The sequence below is a fragment of the Neophocaena asiaeorientalis genome, unplaced genomic scaffold, assembly GCF_003031525.2.
Source record: "Neophocaena asiaeorientalis asiaeorientalis breed wild unplaced genomic scaffold, Neophocaena_asiaeorientalis_V1.1 scaffold194, whole genome shotgun sequence".
NCBI lineage: Eukaryota > Metazoa > Chordata > Mammalia > Artiodactyla > Phocoenidae > Neophocaena > Neophocaena asiaeorientalis.
Window position 1 is genome coordinate 1479801 of NW_020172638.1, and position 16323 is coordinate 1496123.

Consider the following 16323-nt stretch of genomic DNA (forward strand, 5'->3'; position numbering starts at 1 on the left):
CCTTGTTGATCACTAATTTTATTTCTTCCTAGTTCTTAATTGTTTCCAGTTCTACCCTAAACAGTGCCATGAATACTATCAAACCAGATAAAATTTAATTTTAAGTGCCAAGACTGAAATCTTAAATCCACAGAATAAACTGAATTATAACAAGACAGATAAAAATAACAAATTTATAAGTGACCTATTAAGTCTTATGAGATGGTGATGAGCTTATAAAGCTAATGTCAATTCTAAAATATGAGTTTCAGTTCACCAAAAATATTATACTTTTATACTACAGTATACTATACTTCTCTCTCAGTATACAAATGACTAGGTTGATTTTGTCCAAATGAAGAGAACTATATTCCTATTATTTGAACTATGTAGAAAGTAGTAAATAATATTCTCAAGATTGACTGAATCAGCAAGCTGTCACTCTTATTTATTTTTTATTTTTTTACATCTTTATTGGAGTATAATTGCTTCACAATGGTGTGTTAGTTTCTGCTTTATAACAAAGTGAATCAGCTATACATATACATATGTTCCCACATCTCTTCCCTCTTGTGTCTCCCTCCCACCCTCCCTATCCCACCCCTCTAGGTGGTCACAAAGCACCGAGCTGATCTCCCTGTGCTATGCGACTGCTTCCCACTAGCTATCTATTTTACCTTTGGTAGTGTATGTATGTCCATGCCACTCTCTCACTTTGTCACAGCTTACCCTTCCCCCTCCCCATATCCTCAAGTCCATTCTCTAGTAGGTCCGTGTCTTTATTCCTGTCTAACCCCTAGGTTCTTCATGACATTGTTTTTTTCTTAAATTCCATATATATATGTGTTAGCATACAGTATTCGTCTCTCTCTTTCTGACTTACTTCACTCTGTATGACAGACTCTAGGTCTATCCACCTCATTACAAATGGCTCAATTTTGTTTCTTTTTATGGCTGCATAATATTCCATTGTATAAATAAAAGTATTGCTTATTACCAAATTGTAACTATGAAAGCTAGTTCTTAGGCAACACAAAGAAAATAAATATAAAATCCAGGCACAGTTTTATTTTTGGCTAGCTAAAAACTTTTCCTTAACAAATTGCCTGGTGCTTTTTGTTAGTTAGTCCTCTAGCAAAAAGAAACTGACACTGCAATTAGCTTGGAAACAGCCCTAATGAACTTGGGGCACTGGGGAAGGTTATGCCTATCCATAAACGGGCAGACGTTTCTGCCAGGCCTGTGACATGAATGTTAATGCAGCTGAGATCAGAGGGTGATTCAGCCCTAGTTAATTCACCATACTCTACTTATAAGGACACACCCTGTGGTAGAAAATGGGAAGGGCTGGTATTCCTTACCTATAATGGTATGAGAGGCCTTCTACCAACAAAGAAGATTTATTAGACATGTCTATATGGGATGCATTCAATAAAGTTGAATTAAGAAAAGTACAGATCAAAACCAAACTTTGCAGTAGAATGAATTGATACATGTATTGCGTATATAAGTGGGTGTGGCTGTGTGTATATGTACTCACATTATGAGACCCTGAATAACTCAACATATTAATTTGTACTGCTATAAAAATTTTCTTAATGTTATACATCTATACATATATATAATAAATCTACACTTTTGCTCTAAAAAGGATTTAAGGGAACAGATGGAAAGTTAGAGCACTGCTTCACTGGACTATCTTTATATTTAATGGCTCACAGTAAAATTAATACGAGAAATTAGTATTTAAACTTCACAGTTGTGCAAGACCTACAAATTCTTGGTTTTCATGATAGAAAAAGAAATTTGGTTAAGTATAAAAGTTCACTGTATACTATGATAACGAAATTGTATACAGTCATATAATAAAAAACTGACCAAATTTCACTCACTTCACATACATGAGTGTTTTCTCTTAAAGAAAAAGTCACTTTTGCAATCACATTCTTTTTCTGGAATAAATGTGTTCAAAGAATTATAATCACATGAAAAAAAGTCTACCTAATTTGACAACCAGTCCTACCATTTTTAAGGTTTTTTGGTTTTAAGGTGAGAAAACTTTTATTATTTACAATTCAAATTATCACCCAAATGCCTATCCTACATAAACAAAAGTTTTTAATGTAGGAAAAAATAAAGGTTCAGATGAGTTAAATTAGGTGAGCCTCATTCATCCTCAAAATGAGAAAAAAAAAGCCACAGCTGTACCTATAAAAGAATGACAAATGCAAAAAGTTTTATGACTATAACTTCAAATCAAACCAGAAAATGCAGATAATTTATATGAGGCTGTGGTACAAAGGGAGTCTCATGCACATATTTTCTAACTGGGCTATATCAAACGATTGTGTGACTAGGTAATTAATAATTTGACTCAAAAACATTTAGAACATTCTGTTAAATTACACACTAGACTAAGAATCAATTAAGGCGACAGATAATAGCCTACTTATGAATTTTACTGAAAAGTATGGAACGTTCAAGCAATACTACCAAAACAAGTACCACTATGCTGATACTTCAATCTCTTGCATTCTCCTGTTTTTGTAAACAGCATGTTTAAAGCTTTTTATTGACTTCAATATATTGCCTTCATCATATCTGCACCACACTTAGAGGACAGAACTGGATTCTTTAACTCCTTTGTCTTCTGAAGTACATTTTAAATACATTCTGTCTAGGAAATACTCTCTTTATTACAAGTTCCTCCCTATCCAAGAGACAAGGAAAGAACATCAAAGAACCGCAGAGACTTGCTAAAAATAATTTTCTGATGTTTATCTGTACATGTAGCCCTCTGAAGAATAAGGTCTTTTAAATAATCATTTGCACTGAAATAAAATTCTTTCCCATTAAAATGAAAACAAACCAAAAGATTCATTTCCTATTTGAAACACACATGGTTTTATTGCTCCTCTTACAAGAGTATTCAAAAAGTCTGATACTATCTTAATAGATTAAAATTCAACTTGAATTTGACTAGGATATCAGATGAATTTGTACATCTGATTGTAAATTTAACATGACTGCAAATTATATATTAGAACGATTTTTGAAACGCCAGCTTAGTAAATTGTATCTTCTCACAAACCATGTTCTCACAACCACATTTAATTCTCAGAAAAAGACCTAAAATGTTAATAAAATTGACTGCAGTTTTATTAGTAGATGACAACACAGTATTTGCAGACATGCCAATGTTGTCATGTAGCATTTAGATGGTAAAATGTCAGTACCATCATATCCAACAGAATGAAACATTAGGTATACTAAAGTGAAGAATAGTGAAAATTAATTAAAACAAGGAATTTCAGTACTTTTATTTATTAAAGAATTTTAATATTAAGTATAGCTTGGAAACAAGAGACCTTAAATTATTGTTTTTGAATGACTGCACAACTAATTTAAAAACTGAATCAAAATACTTTGTGATTGGTATTAATTATCCCCATTTAGTGCTGGCCCTTTTCCATAATTTTTGTATTCCACAAGGCTGGAAATCATAATGCTTTTGGACAAAATGCATGATGGCACAAAGTTATAGTCTTCCACCTGCCAAGAATTTCAAATAGGAATTTGGAACATGAAATGGAGATACAGCCTCCAGAAATCTGAAAATAGACTTTAAAGGCAACTCATTCTCTTGCAAACTCTCTCTACTTTCTGAAAGAAACATTAATGAACTAACCAAGTGGAAACTGTAGAGACAGAGGTATTGGGGGAAGAAACACTCTCCCTCATCATCATCCAAGAAAAAAAAATCTCCCTCATTACATACATTTAAGAAAGCACAGAAGTTATCTCTAACTTTCTCTTTTAGAAATAAAGTATGAAATGCTTCAAAGTAACTTGAGATTTCCTGTGGCTTCTTACCAAAGAGCCTCACTTATTTTTTACTTACTAAAATAATCCTAGCTGCTATTTTATATTAGTTTCCTATTATGTGAGATAATGCTTATAAGATATTTAATGTAGAGTGTTTAATACAAATTAGTTATTGTTATTATTAACTAGAGTACAGTCTCTATAAGGCAATGATTTTCCAGAATGTGCTCAGAATTCTTAACTGAGAAAATATTCAAGGTGTTTCGTGAGAATTTACTTCACAGTTTACGTGCACTTAGGTTAGTCTTTAGCTAGAAGCTACGGAGAACAACATGATGGTTAATTTTATACCTGGGAATATACGGTTCTGCAGGAGGAGGGGGAATGTAGAGATCCTGGAGGGCGGAACTGTCTCTTTTGGTGGGTGTACTGATGGTGCTGGAAGGCGTGGCAACGCTGCTTGTGGGACTTCTAGGTATAAGAGGCTGGTTAAAATGAAAAAGAAAATACATACGCACACAAACAACACACAAAACAACAACAACAATGACACATAGTTATCATTTTTAAATGATCTATTTCTACAAAGTTTTTGAACTTGGCTGAAATCAAGAAGCATGTTATTTAGCACATGGATATTCCTTTGAGTCTCCAAAAACAAAAAAATTTATCACTTTAGAGCTTTTCACTTAGTTCCTAACTCACCTTATTGTACGGCATAACCACGTAAAAGCGATTTATAAAGTAAATCTATCATGCAGTGTTTCATAATGGGGAGATTTATCTCACAGTCAGAAACATATTTAAATTTGCTTTGTTAGAATCCCACTTTTGAAAGAAAGGTAATAAAGAGTAACTTCCCAAAAAATTAGTTCACTCACATCCTGACTGGTGTACAAGAAAGATAATTCATAACGTTTCCCAAAAAAGATACATTACACTCCTAGGTCAGTAGAATGTGACAGATTCTCAAAAAAGTTTACAAAAATGGAGTATGAAAGGCTAATGCGAGAGAATATTTTCTAGGAAAATGTACTTTTTTCATAAATGTAAACAATACTGTCTTCTCCAAGTCATTTTATGGTACATCTTCAAAAGTATGGTGATTAGTGTGACACAATCATTTCACTTTTCATAGGCACACACATTTACCATTGTTTAAAATAATTTTTAGTTGCATACCTATAGATTTCATTTTCATGCCTGTATTTATGTATTAAATAAGTTTTTTTAAAAATTAAGATTCTCTATATACTGAATTAAGCAATACATCAGGATGCATTAACTTACGAGCACTCCCAATTCTAAACGTCACAGCATTTGGAAATGATATTGTGGTTTGAGAAATTATTCTAAAGTGAAACTAAAATTCACAAATTTTCATGTTTATCTTACAGATCTTACTGCTTAGCTACATATACAATAACATATTAAAAAATAAGAACTTTAATGCAATCGCAAACAAAAATAATGATCACAAAATTAACTGTATCTTCACATGACAAGATGTTGCCATTTTAGCCAGTATGAAAACACTTTTTAGCATATCTATAATAGACCCATAGTTCTATTACTTTAACACGTATTGCTGGACACTCAAAAAATGGCATAGTACAACTATTTTATATTGTGACAATACTTTTGTACAGATAAACAAAATTTGTTCAAAAATCCAAGCATAAATACAATGTACAATGTAGGTCACTGGGGTAGGCTACATAGTTTATGACTCAGTTCATGGTTTTTGACCTTCCTTTTTACACAGCTCACCTTAATAGCTTGAAATCACACATCCTGCCAAAATGACGGTTAAGTTTTAATCTATGTGAAATAGAAATTAAAGAAAGAGAGAGAGAAGGGAAAAATAATTGATAATTTATTTTGGGACTCTACAGTATTCTATCTTATATGATGTAAAAAAATAGTCAGGAAGTTTACATGTTGAGGAATTTTGATATATTTTGAAAGTACACAGTAAAGACTATTACGTTTAACTATGCTGATTTGGAATAGCATCCAGTTAAACTATGCGTGTCTTTTAGAAACAAAAATTTTGGCAATGGGAAATCCTGAAATTTATATAGGTAATCAAGAGTTACCTGTACAGATGCACACCATGAAGCCTGAGGAAATAAAGAATTATATTCTTTCTAAGGATGTATTACATGCCTCTACAACAGATCTTTGAATGATAGGACCTTTTTTATTTTTAACTGGAGTAAAATTGCTTTACAATGTTGTGTTAGTTTCTGTTGTACATTGAAGTGAATCAGCTATATGTATACCTATATCCCCTCCCTCTTGGGCCTCCCTCCCACTCCCCCTCCATCCCACCCATCTAGGTTGTCACAGAGCACCGAGCTGAGCTCCCTGTACTATACAGCAGGTTCCCACTAGCTATCTATTTTACACATGGTAGTATATTTATGAGGTTTGATAGGACCTTTAGATCAAGTGATCTGTGATGTGACTCTGTTTATCATTGTTTCCTCTCTGTCAGGACATCTTGGTATTAAATACAAATGACATTAAAGAACAAGTCTAACCAATATTTAATCATCATAGAAATGTAAAGAAAACATTCATTACACAGTACATTTCTTGCCAAAACTTTCTGTAACAGATGCACTGTGAGAGAAAAACTTATATTCAGTATGCTTTTAAAATGCTCTAATATGCTCTTATTTTAAAATATCCTAACACTACAAGTGAACTTAAAAACAAGTTCTAAAAATACAAGCATTAAAAAAAAATAATCTAACAAATTTTTATTCTCTTTCTTCTTTTCTAGGGTCACTACTTCTATTTTGAAGACTTCTCTCCTTTTATTTTACCACCTGTAGAACTAAAGGTAATTTCTCCTGGTTAGTACCTATCCCTGCCCTCCCCAAACAAAGAGGAAGGAAGGAAGGAAGAAAAAAGGAGAAGTAGTAGTCAATGATTACAAGTATATTTTAAATACCTCTGAAGTGTGAGGTAAGGACCAACAAAATATTTTATTCTGTCTGGACTATTACCAGGATTGTCTGTTTAGGGTACTTGTTCCTTCCCCTTCCAGGAAGTTTAAATATTAGCCTTGTCAACTTCCTTCAAATTGATATTTTCTCTAGGTTTCTATTTTCAACACGGAGTTGCTATTAATGTCCTCAGTTAACACAGTTAGTTAAATTAGCAAAAATGTAGAAGAAAAAGACTTTTAGATAGGCTTAAACAGATAACAGGTTTGATTGTGCCAGCTGGTTCAATTAATTGAAGAGGTTGAAAAAAACAACTTCTTTCAGAGAAAGAAGAAATTAGTCAATCCTGTTGTTTAACTCTTACTGGCTAGTTATTTTATTAACTGGTAAATCACAGAAACCATTTAAACTGGTTTATCATGCAGATATCATCTGGCTAATCAAGTATGCCTGTACTAAGTAAAACACATAGTAAATACTAAATATATTCATTGTATTTTTGTCTACTAATTGTACTATTTTTGTCAAGCTAATCCAAGCTAAAAAGTAAACATTATTCTTGAGAATCTCATCTAAAAAAAGACATTAGGCAATGGAAAAATAAAATATGGTAAAATAGAAGCTTCATGGGAAAATGGAAATAGCTACTTAACCCCAAAGGAAATTTGTGATAATTTAAAATTATAACGTCTTAAAAATGTTCTAACTCTGGACAAGAATTGAAAGGGTACAAAATTAAATGACTAAAAGAATGAAGAAGGCATTAAAGAATATTAGAAAGATAGGCAAAATGTGACTAAATCAAGCACAGAATAAATGATGCTAGTAGCTGAAATTATCAGTGAGAAATTCCTAGTTGTAACAAGTGCCATTAAAATTACACCTATTACCGATAACCAACAAGTACGTGAAAATACACAAAGTGACAAATACAGCCTCCCTCAAATCAAAAAAGTTCTCAGCGTTTAATTCAAAATTTAATAGACATATGCCTTAGTTTCAGAAAAAATACCTAAATATGTAAGTATAATAGTGCAGAAGGATAGTTCTTCCTACCTTGGTAAGATTTAGTTTTAATCATTTCTTCATAACATAGTATAAGAAAAGTAGTTACCGTTGTACTATAAAGAATTTCCAATATAAGGAAAAAAATAGAATTAAAGGGTAATATTTTTTATTTTACCACTTTGCCTTTTGATTCTTTCTCTTAACTGGTAAAATCTGCACAGGAAGAGAATTAAGAGCTTTCATCACTTATGGATAAAATACAAGGGTATTTTAAGACTGCATCTTCTTACTCAAGTAAGCATGAAGCTTCAGTATAACTTGAGCCACTATGGTATGCAATCAAGTATGATATGGATCCATTTTGGATTCTATCCAAGAGGATTTATTTCCTGGAAAGACCTTGCCATAAAATTTATTTTTCATATCTAAATGGTCCTACTGACATAGAGTTTTCCTTCCAGATTCAATGAGGCTCCAACAGGGAGGACATATTTTGCACATATGTTGTTACTCTTCTAAAATAAATCTATGATAGATTTTGGGGGCACTGGCATGCATCTCTTAAAATATCCAAATCCTAAATAAAATGATCATATACATCTCTTCAAATATACATTTATAACCTTAGGTCAATTAATGATAACTTACTACTGTGAACAGGACTCAGAAATTTATTAGGTTACGTACACATACATTTTTCATATTGTCCATTTAAACTATATAAATACCTTCAAATTGTATCCCACAATATGGTACGGCACAAATCTTCCTCTGAATCACGAGTGATGACTCACTATAGTGATAATATTCTACTCATCCAATTTAAACATCATCGGGAGACTGTGATTATTATAAAATAAAATTTTCAGCTTTGGAAAGGGATCACTGAAATCTCACGTTAAATCCTCTGATGGCTCAGGTCTTTTCCTTGTGTCCCCGATTCTAACATCTCTAAGGTAACTGAGCACACCTGGAAGGTATTAATGTACCTCTGAAAACACTATGGTTTTAAAGACTATGAGAAAAGAACGTCTATACCTTAAAAACGACATCTGATGTTAAAGGTTTTATTTGAAACAATTTACATTTTAACAACTCTTGGCAAGCGTACCTTAATTTAGTTGTCCCTCTATCTGGTAAGTGACCCAGCTTTCATAGAGCTATATAAAGTCTTGAATGAAACCAATGACATAAAGACAGCCCCCATGTTGAAGATTAAAACGGTGCGTTACACATTATGTAGTTATCTCTAAAATTCACTAATGCAAATATCACAGTTTGCTTTGTCTTCCAGGGGGAAAATACTCATTGAAATATGAATGATTACATCAAGTATAAAACCTAGCCATTTATTTTATTCACTCTTGGGAATAAGCACAGACTCAAATGGATCACAATATCCCATTATTCTAGCACAGAATATTCACACAAGTCCTTATTCAGTTTAAACACGTTTTTATTATAATTCCCAATACAAGTACCAAAATATTGTTTTATGTTAGTAACTCTGAGTCATCTAAACAAATGCTCCAGAGAAAATGTATTCTGGATTTTGGGAGGCAAGAAGTTGCATACAAACTTGTAAATTTCTTGACCATGTAAAGAATGTTAGATCTAATTTGGAAAATTATTGGGCATAATTTTTCCTGGGTAAGCTTTTCTTAAGTAGTAAATTATGTGAAAAGAGCTTAAGCAAGAGAAACACTTGTATTCAAAATTCTCGCACTCAGTTTTTTCACAGCTTTTTCTAGAATCCAAAGTTATAAATACAAAAGATTTGAGTCTTCTTTTTTAAGCATGTAACCTTCCCTTTCCTATCAGACTACAAAGAAAACAAACATTTTTTCCAAGCATATATTTGATCAGGAAGCTATATCTATATAAGTTAAAAATAGATATATGGGCCTAAAAGTAAGTATGTAGTTACCCAATGTACAACTAATATAGACTTTAGAGTCACACTACAAAATGGCTTTTTCCAATTAATCATCAAAATTTGCACATTGTACTGAAACTACCACTAGTGTATTTATTGCTGTCCACTCTTATTGGCATAGTTGATACTGCAACACTAAAACTGGACTTGCAATTTTTTCAATTTACAGTAAGCATTTTTAGGAAATTAACTAAAGAAATAGGAAGCTAAAGAACAAAGAAACTAAAAATAATTTTTCATCTTAGGTGATTATTTGTAGTCAGTGTTAACATTTTGAAAGCATTTGGTTGAAAAACACAAATGTGATTTAGATCCTTTAATTAATTTGCTTAAACACTGGTGAACAAAAATGTAATGTGACAATTGCTTGCAGCTATTTACTAATTTGAGCATGTAAAACATATAATTGTTTCTGCCTCCCAGTCAGCACGTTACATTTTTAGTTAAAACTTATTTTCTTCTCGTGTCATATCTAATATTATTTGTCTTCCTCTTCAAAACATGCTTTTAAAACAAAACTCTCAGAAACATATAAACTTTGCTACCAATGTTTTTTCAGTCACCCCAACCTATAACTTTGATATTAAAATAAATTTTATTATTGCTTACGTTTTTTATTTTTACAGAATGACTTTAACCATTCATATCTATATGTATTTGAAATGTAACAATCAATTAATGTTCTTCAGTCATTACACCAGTTGAAAGACAAAATTGATTCCTATAACTATTTGCTTTCCATTTCTTTTTCTGCTCAAATTTATTTAATTTAAATATCCTGTAAAAATGGCATCAAGGTAATGCTAAGCAATAAAATTTAAAGTGAAAAGCACAAAAACCACACAAGAAACTATCACATCGATTTAAGAGACTTATGGATTAGAACAGTTTAGGAGCAATTCTAATGATACAGCTTTATATCATTTTATACTCAAAATGTGTTTAATGAAACCTATATCAGTATATCGAATTCCAGCATTGATTTTAGTGATTATTTTTGAGATGCATTCTCACCAAAAAAAAAAGCTGGGCTCCTAAATGTTTTTAAAAATTGTTGATTCCCAGTGATGATTTCAATCAACATTCTTGCCAGTGTCCAGCTAATTCTCCCAATACATCTCTTGTAAGAAGAAAATGACACCACCCGTGCAAGCTGGTGACCTATGCGCACTAAATTTAAAACCACAAACATCAAAAAATATACACTGAGGTCTATCCATAATTCCCCAGGATTTGTGTCATCGAATTGGAAGAACTTGACCATAAGCAATCACCATGCTTACCAAAATCCAGGACATTAGTAGAGGGTGCTACTAAGGACGTGTTTTAAAAACAGTTCTCAGAAAGCAAGGAATTGCTAGTTTGCTTTCTTAGAATAAAGATTCTACCTCAGGTAAAACATCTCTACTATATATGAATGGGTGCCGATGACAAGAGAATTCAAGTCCAGATTAAATCTGCTTGTAGTATTTGACTAAAGTAGCTTTAAGTCTTTCAGTTCTATTGCAAAATGTCTGAGAAGTCAGGAATTTAACAAAAGAGCTGCCAAATTTCATGAAATGTACTAATGAAATTGCTCTGTGAGCATGAAGTTGAATTGTATGCTTTTGCTTATTTGGCTATAATTCCATGAATGATTTTCAAAAGAAAATCCAAATTAAAATTTATCATTGCAGTTAATTAATAATAGAAGCTACTATTTGCTCTAGAACTTCCATTAAAACATGTGACGTTCCTCAAAAATCTTCTGCCTTAGGGTAGATAAGGTTATGTTTTAGTTGTATAGGTACAAATTATTTCCTTATTAGTTTAAAAAATAATTATTCCTTTGTTAGAATGAAGTTGTTTTTTTTTTTAGAGGCATGTATTAGCATCTACCTCCCCATTATACAAACTTTGCCATATTTTATCTGAAAATGCTAAGGCTGGTATTGTATAAGATAAAATAGACATATTGAGGTTAAATAAATGCCACAGATTGTTTCTTTTTGTAAACTCTATTTTAAATAATTCTTAGTAGACTATTGGTATAGCCTATGAAAAAAGGAATAACCTAATGTCCAATTCCTCAGGTTCGGACACTGAAAATTTATATTTAGGTGAGTTAATGGGCATTTTAGCTCCAACGTACCCATACACATACCAGAAGCAGGAATACAGTAAGAATGGTACTTATGTCTGCACAGAGGACTGTTGCTACATTAAGCACTTATGTTTCACATCCCAGGTCCTTTCTTAGCCACTAGGAAAAATATGTGGCCTCAGGCAAAGTCACAAAGAATCCAGAACTGCCTGCAAGACCTTCTCATCCCACTATTTCTTTGATTTTTCCCCTTCTGGAAGCGAACCCTCAAGTTTTGTCCATCTTTGGTTGTATACATCCTCTAAAAATTCTGACCACATAGTTTCCATTATGCTTCTGGTTTCTTTTTGCATTTTAGCACAAGCCAAAGCCTTAAGATCAAAAACGAACTCTGTAATGGTACAATTTCAGGTCTTCGAAATAGATTCCAGGGAGATTTGGTGCTGGTGGTGTGGTATGTTAGAGTACTTATCTAGTGCCCTTACTCCTAAGAGTTTGTTTTACCACCACTTGAAAGTATTTAATCAAAACTAATACTCTTCCTTCTGCTCTGTAAAAAGTCAATTTTCAAAGAAGTTGAAAGCAGGGTCCTCCCCTGCCCCCACTAATAGTATTTTTATCTATAAGGCGTTGAACTTGGACAATACATTTTAGGTGAACTAAATTCAGTTGAAATAACAAATTTACAAAAACGTCAATACATCATATAAGCACTTATGTCAACGCTGATTTTCTTTTTTTCTGATTTCAGCATTCCGAAAAAGTAAATTTACAAATATACTCAGAGTAACTGAATAGGCAATGAGGAATAAATATAAGTAGTGATCTGACGAGGCACATTTCTTGGCATTTAGGAATGAAACTAGAAACAGTGCCTTAAACATCTATTATAATTATAATTAAGGAATGATGTAGAGTAATTTAAAAAATTAAAGTCTTTGTTCTCTAGTTTTGAATACACACACCAAATGTATGTGTAGCAAAAAAAAAAATGCAGGTCTTTCAATTATTTCAGCATTTCCTATAAAAGTGATTCTTAACTAGATATTGTCATTACCTTAATTCTCCAGTTTGTGCTTGTGGAAAGGAAACTAAAAGAGGACCAAATCACCAATTTATTTTCTAGAGATATTCCCTCAAATAGAGTTCACGGATCAACAAGAAACTAGTGTCTTTTTGGTGTTCACCATGAAACAGAAGGTACTAGAGAGAAGTTGTTAAATTTAACCACACATATAGAGAAGGAAACCTAATGGCTGAAAGGGGTCTCTTCTTCAGGGTTCCCACCTCTTGGACTCTGAAGAAGGATCTTTGGGGAAGACATGTCAATAGAAAACTACAGAGTGGAACAACAAAGCAACTTATAATGCAGCGAGAAAATAAAATGATGTGATGGGAAGGTCTGATTTGCTAATCTACGAATTAATGAGCCAAACACTGATCTCTCAACTTTAATGATCACCAAAAATCTTTGATAATAAACATATACTGCATTTCAAATGCTTTTGGACATATTAATATAGTTTTAAAATACAGTTTTACGTATATTTGAAAAATAGAAAGATTCACATTAAAAATTTAAAGACCTTAATGTTAGTATATTTTATATGTTTTTATGTTACTTAAGCATAATGCAACTTTGAGGCCAAGAAGTAGGAAAGTTTTAAACAATGAGAAATCATTATAATCTATAAGGCCATTCATATGTAATGAAGAATTTAGGATTTTAGGGAAAAAAATCTAAGAATGGTGTAAGTTACTAATATAGAACAACAATTTACATAGCAGTGATAACAATGGCATTTTCATTTATTGCTTTTCTTTTTAATCTGAACAACAGGCAATGTTCTATTTCAATGGGCAATTTTAATTTTTAAAAATTAACCTTCTATGGAAGGTGATGGTCTTCTATTTTAAAAGTGCAGGTCTTGTGAAGAACAAGAATTTCTTCTATGATATGTTTGAAGATTATAGCCTGACTGAAATGGAAGAAAATGTATTACTTCCTTGTCTTTATCAATCAGAATAATATTTTTATAACTTCCTAGATACCTCTGGTTCTTAATGAATGTAATTTACTGACATCCAGAGTAATTCTGGAGTGACGTTTCACATTGAAGAAAAATGCAGAAATTCTAACGCATCAATTTCCCTATTTTTGCCTCCGTACATGGTAGAAAAGAGAAAAATGATCAGTCAGGAAGAATGTAATAGGTACATTTTAATTACTATCAAAAGTTTCTTTACCTACTGTTTATAAACAACTATGTTTTATCTCATGACCTGTTTTTAAAAAATTCTATAAACTATCATCTAGTTTCCTCAAGAATTATATGTGGGTAAAACTTTTAAATAGAAGATTGTATCACAAAGTGAAACCTCTCACTTTCATTTCTATCCACATTTTGGCTTCAAAGAACTTGTGGTTTTTGGGAATTATGCTTTAAATGTTTACAAATTAAGGCAGAGTTCTCTATCATTTGGGTTTTAATTATAGTAACTTTGAGATTTCATCACAATTAAGCCTATTAGGATAAGCTGTGAAGAGATCATTTCATAAACAAATTTTCAAAAGCATACAAGATTAATCCATATGCTGCTGAGATGAGGCACAATAAAGAAGCATTACTGAGATAATCTATGGCTAAAATGATGGTGTATGACTTATGATTAAGCTTCATTACCTGCAGAGCAAGGGGCTTCCATCTCATATTTTTCAGTAAAGCTGGTGCTGAGGTAAGCATGCTCTGAGGTCGCTTTTTCAAAGTTAAGATAACACCACTCGGGTCCTCTCGTAGTGCATTCACCAAATTTTTCAACTGCCACCCCACCTGGTAACCAGCAAAATCATTACAATAAAATTGAGGTACAGTATTCAAAGATTTAATGTTCTCCCCCTTTAATAAGATTAGTAAGAAAAAAAAAGAAAATCACATAATTGGTGTACCATCCTATCAATTTTCAGGAGATATAAACTCAAGAAAGAAATTTTATTTTTGAGTTGATTAACCATGTTATTGCATTTAGAGTCCATATCATTATGAGATAACATAATGGACATTTACCAGTCTAAGCAGAGACTAAAATGGTGTCCTACCAATGGAGTAATTTAGAATTTAAAGAAATTATGTCATCATTAATGCTGCACAAGGTCTAGATCCAAGCTTTGTTCACAAGTAACAATTTAAAAATCCACATGCCTGAAACAAGGATTTGGCAATGTCCTGAGCTTAAGAACTACACCACATGCTTTCTCATCACCATCTTTTAGAGATAAGTGTCCCTAAGTTAGACTGACATTATACTACCAGTAGCTGGTAGTGACACACCAAGGAAACATTCTGAGCGGGGAAGACAGCATCAATAAAATAAACCTTTAACCACGATATAAAGATAGAATAAGAAACGACAAGGTAATGCTACTCTAATGCAGCAGCTATTGGAAATGTGTTCCAAAAGACCCTATAAACTTAAAATATAATGTGCTAAATTTAATGAAGCCATTTTATTTGAATATCACCTCAAAACATATTGTATAATTAAACAGAAGTACTTGATAAATGTCCTGAAACCTGGCTCTACTGTTATCCATGTTAAATTACTTATCATCCTTTTAAATTTTTGAACACAGAATAATTTTTGTTACTTTGCTTTTAAGACATGCTGGTTATGCAGTTATCTGAAATCCTAGAAGTATGCTTTAAAGAAACACATTAAAAATATCTATTATTCCAAGGTTTAAAAAATACACTTCACATTTAAAAGAGAGAATAACCTTTTATTCCAACACTAATGGATTAGAATTTTCCAGGGTGTTTTATACAAATACATTGGGTCAAAATTTATCCTGGATTGCAAGCAGGACTTAGCAAATGGTCTGGACAGTGATCTAGTTTCTTCCTAGGTACCTAAATGAAAGGGAATGGGTGCCTTTGCCTATTATTCATCATGTTTTTGCCTGGAAAATAAGGCTCAAACTGTAAAGAATGAGCACTTGCATCAAAAGAAGCACAGATCCCAGAGACTATGATGAAGAGGTACTCTGGACCACAGCCACTGTAGGAGAATGGGAGACTTTAGTTTATATGAGTGACCATTCATTTAAACTGTAACCTCTACTATAGCTGAACTGAGTGATGGTGAAGAGAAAGAGTTAGGACAAAAAAGAAGCAAGACATTATAATACTTAAAACCTCAGGGGTCTCAGGTATGAATCAAAATGATCATTATGATACTTGCCTACCACGAATAAGAGGCTGCCAGTTTTTTGAAAAACCACATTAATGTGGATCAGCTACAGTAATGGAACTGGTCAAATGTCTCCCATTCTATATAAGTGGAGATTATTATGTCCCCAAAGGTACATTACTTTGATTCTGATTCTTCTGATAGCTACGTGGTGTCCCTACAGCCATTTCTATGAGCCAAGCGTCAAAGCAAAGTTAGATCAAATCCAAGTATTCATTTTGCTCGCCAAAAAAAATATGCGAGCAGATTTCTGAGTTCCAGGTTTGGAGGGAGAAAACACAGTGTTT

General features: G+C 32.5%; 1 protein-coding gene across 4 annotated transcripts in view; it reads right to left on the minus strand.

Annotated features, from left to right (window-relative positions):
• Positions 1–16323, minus strand: part of CNKSR2 (connector enhancer of kinase suppressor of Ras 2) — a 255645-nt gene that overhangs the window by 103138 nt on the left and 136184 nt on the right. For 2 of the 4 annotated variants that reach the window (XM_024739453.1, XM_024739452.1), the window contains exons 9-10: positions 14473–14619; positions 4156–4289 (exon numbers count right to left, since the gene is read on the minus strand). In XM_024739453.1, the coding sequence (XP_024595221.1) occupies positions 4156–4289; positions 14473–14619 (281 nt within the window). The remainder of the gene's footprint in view (positions 1–4155; positions 4290–14472; positions 14620–16323) is intronic. The other 2 variants (XM_024739455.1, XM_024739454.1) reach the window with 1 other exon arrangement.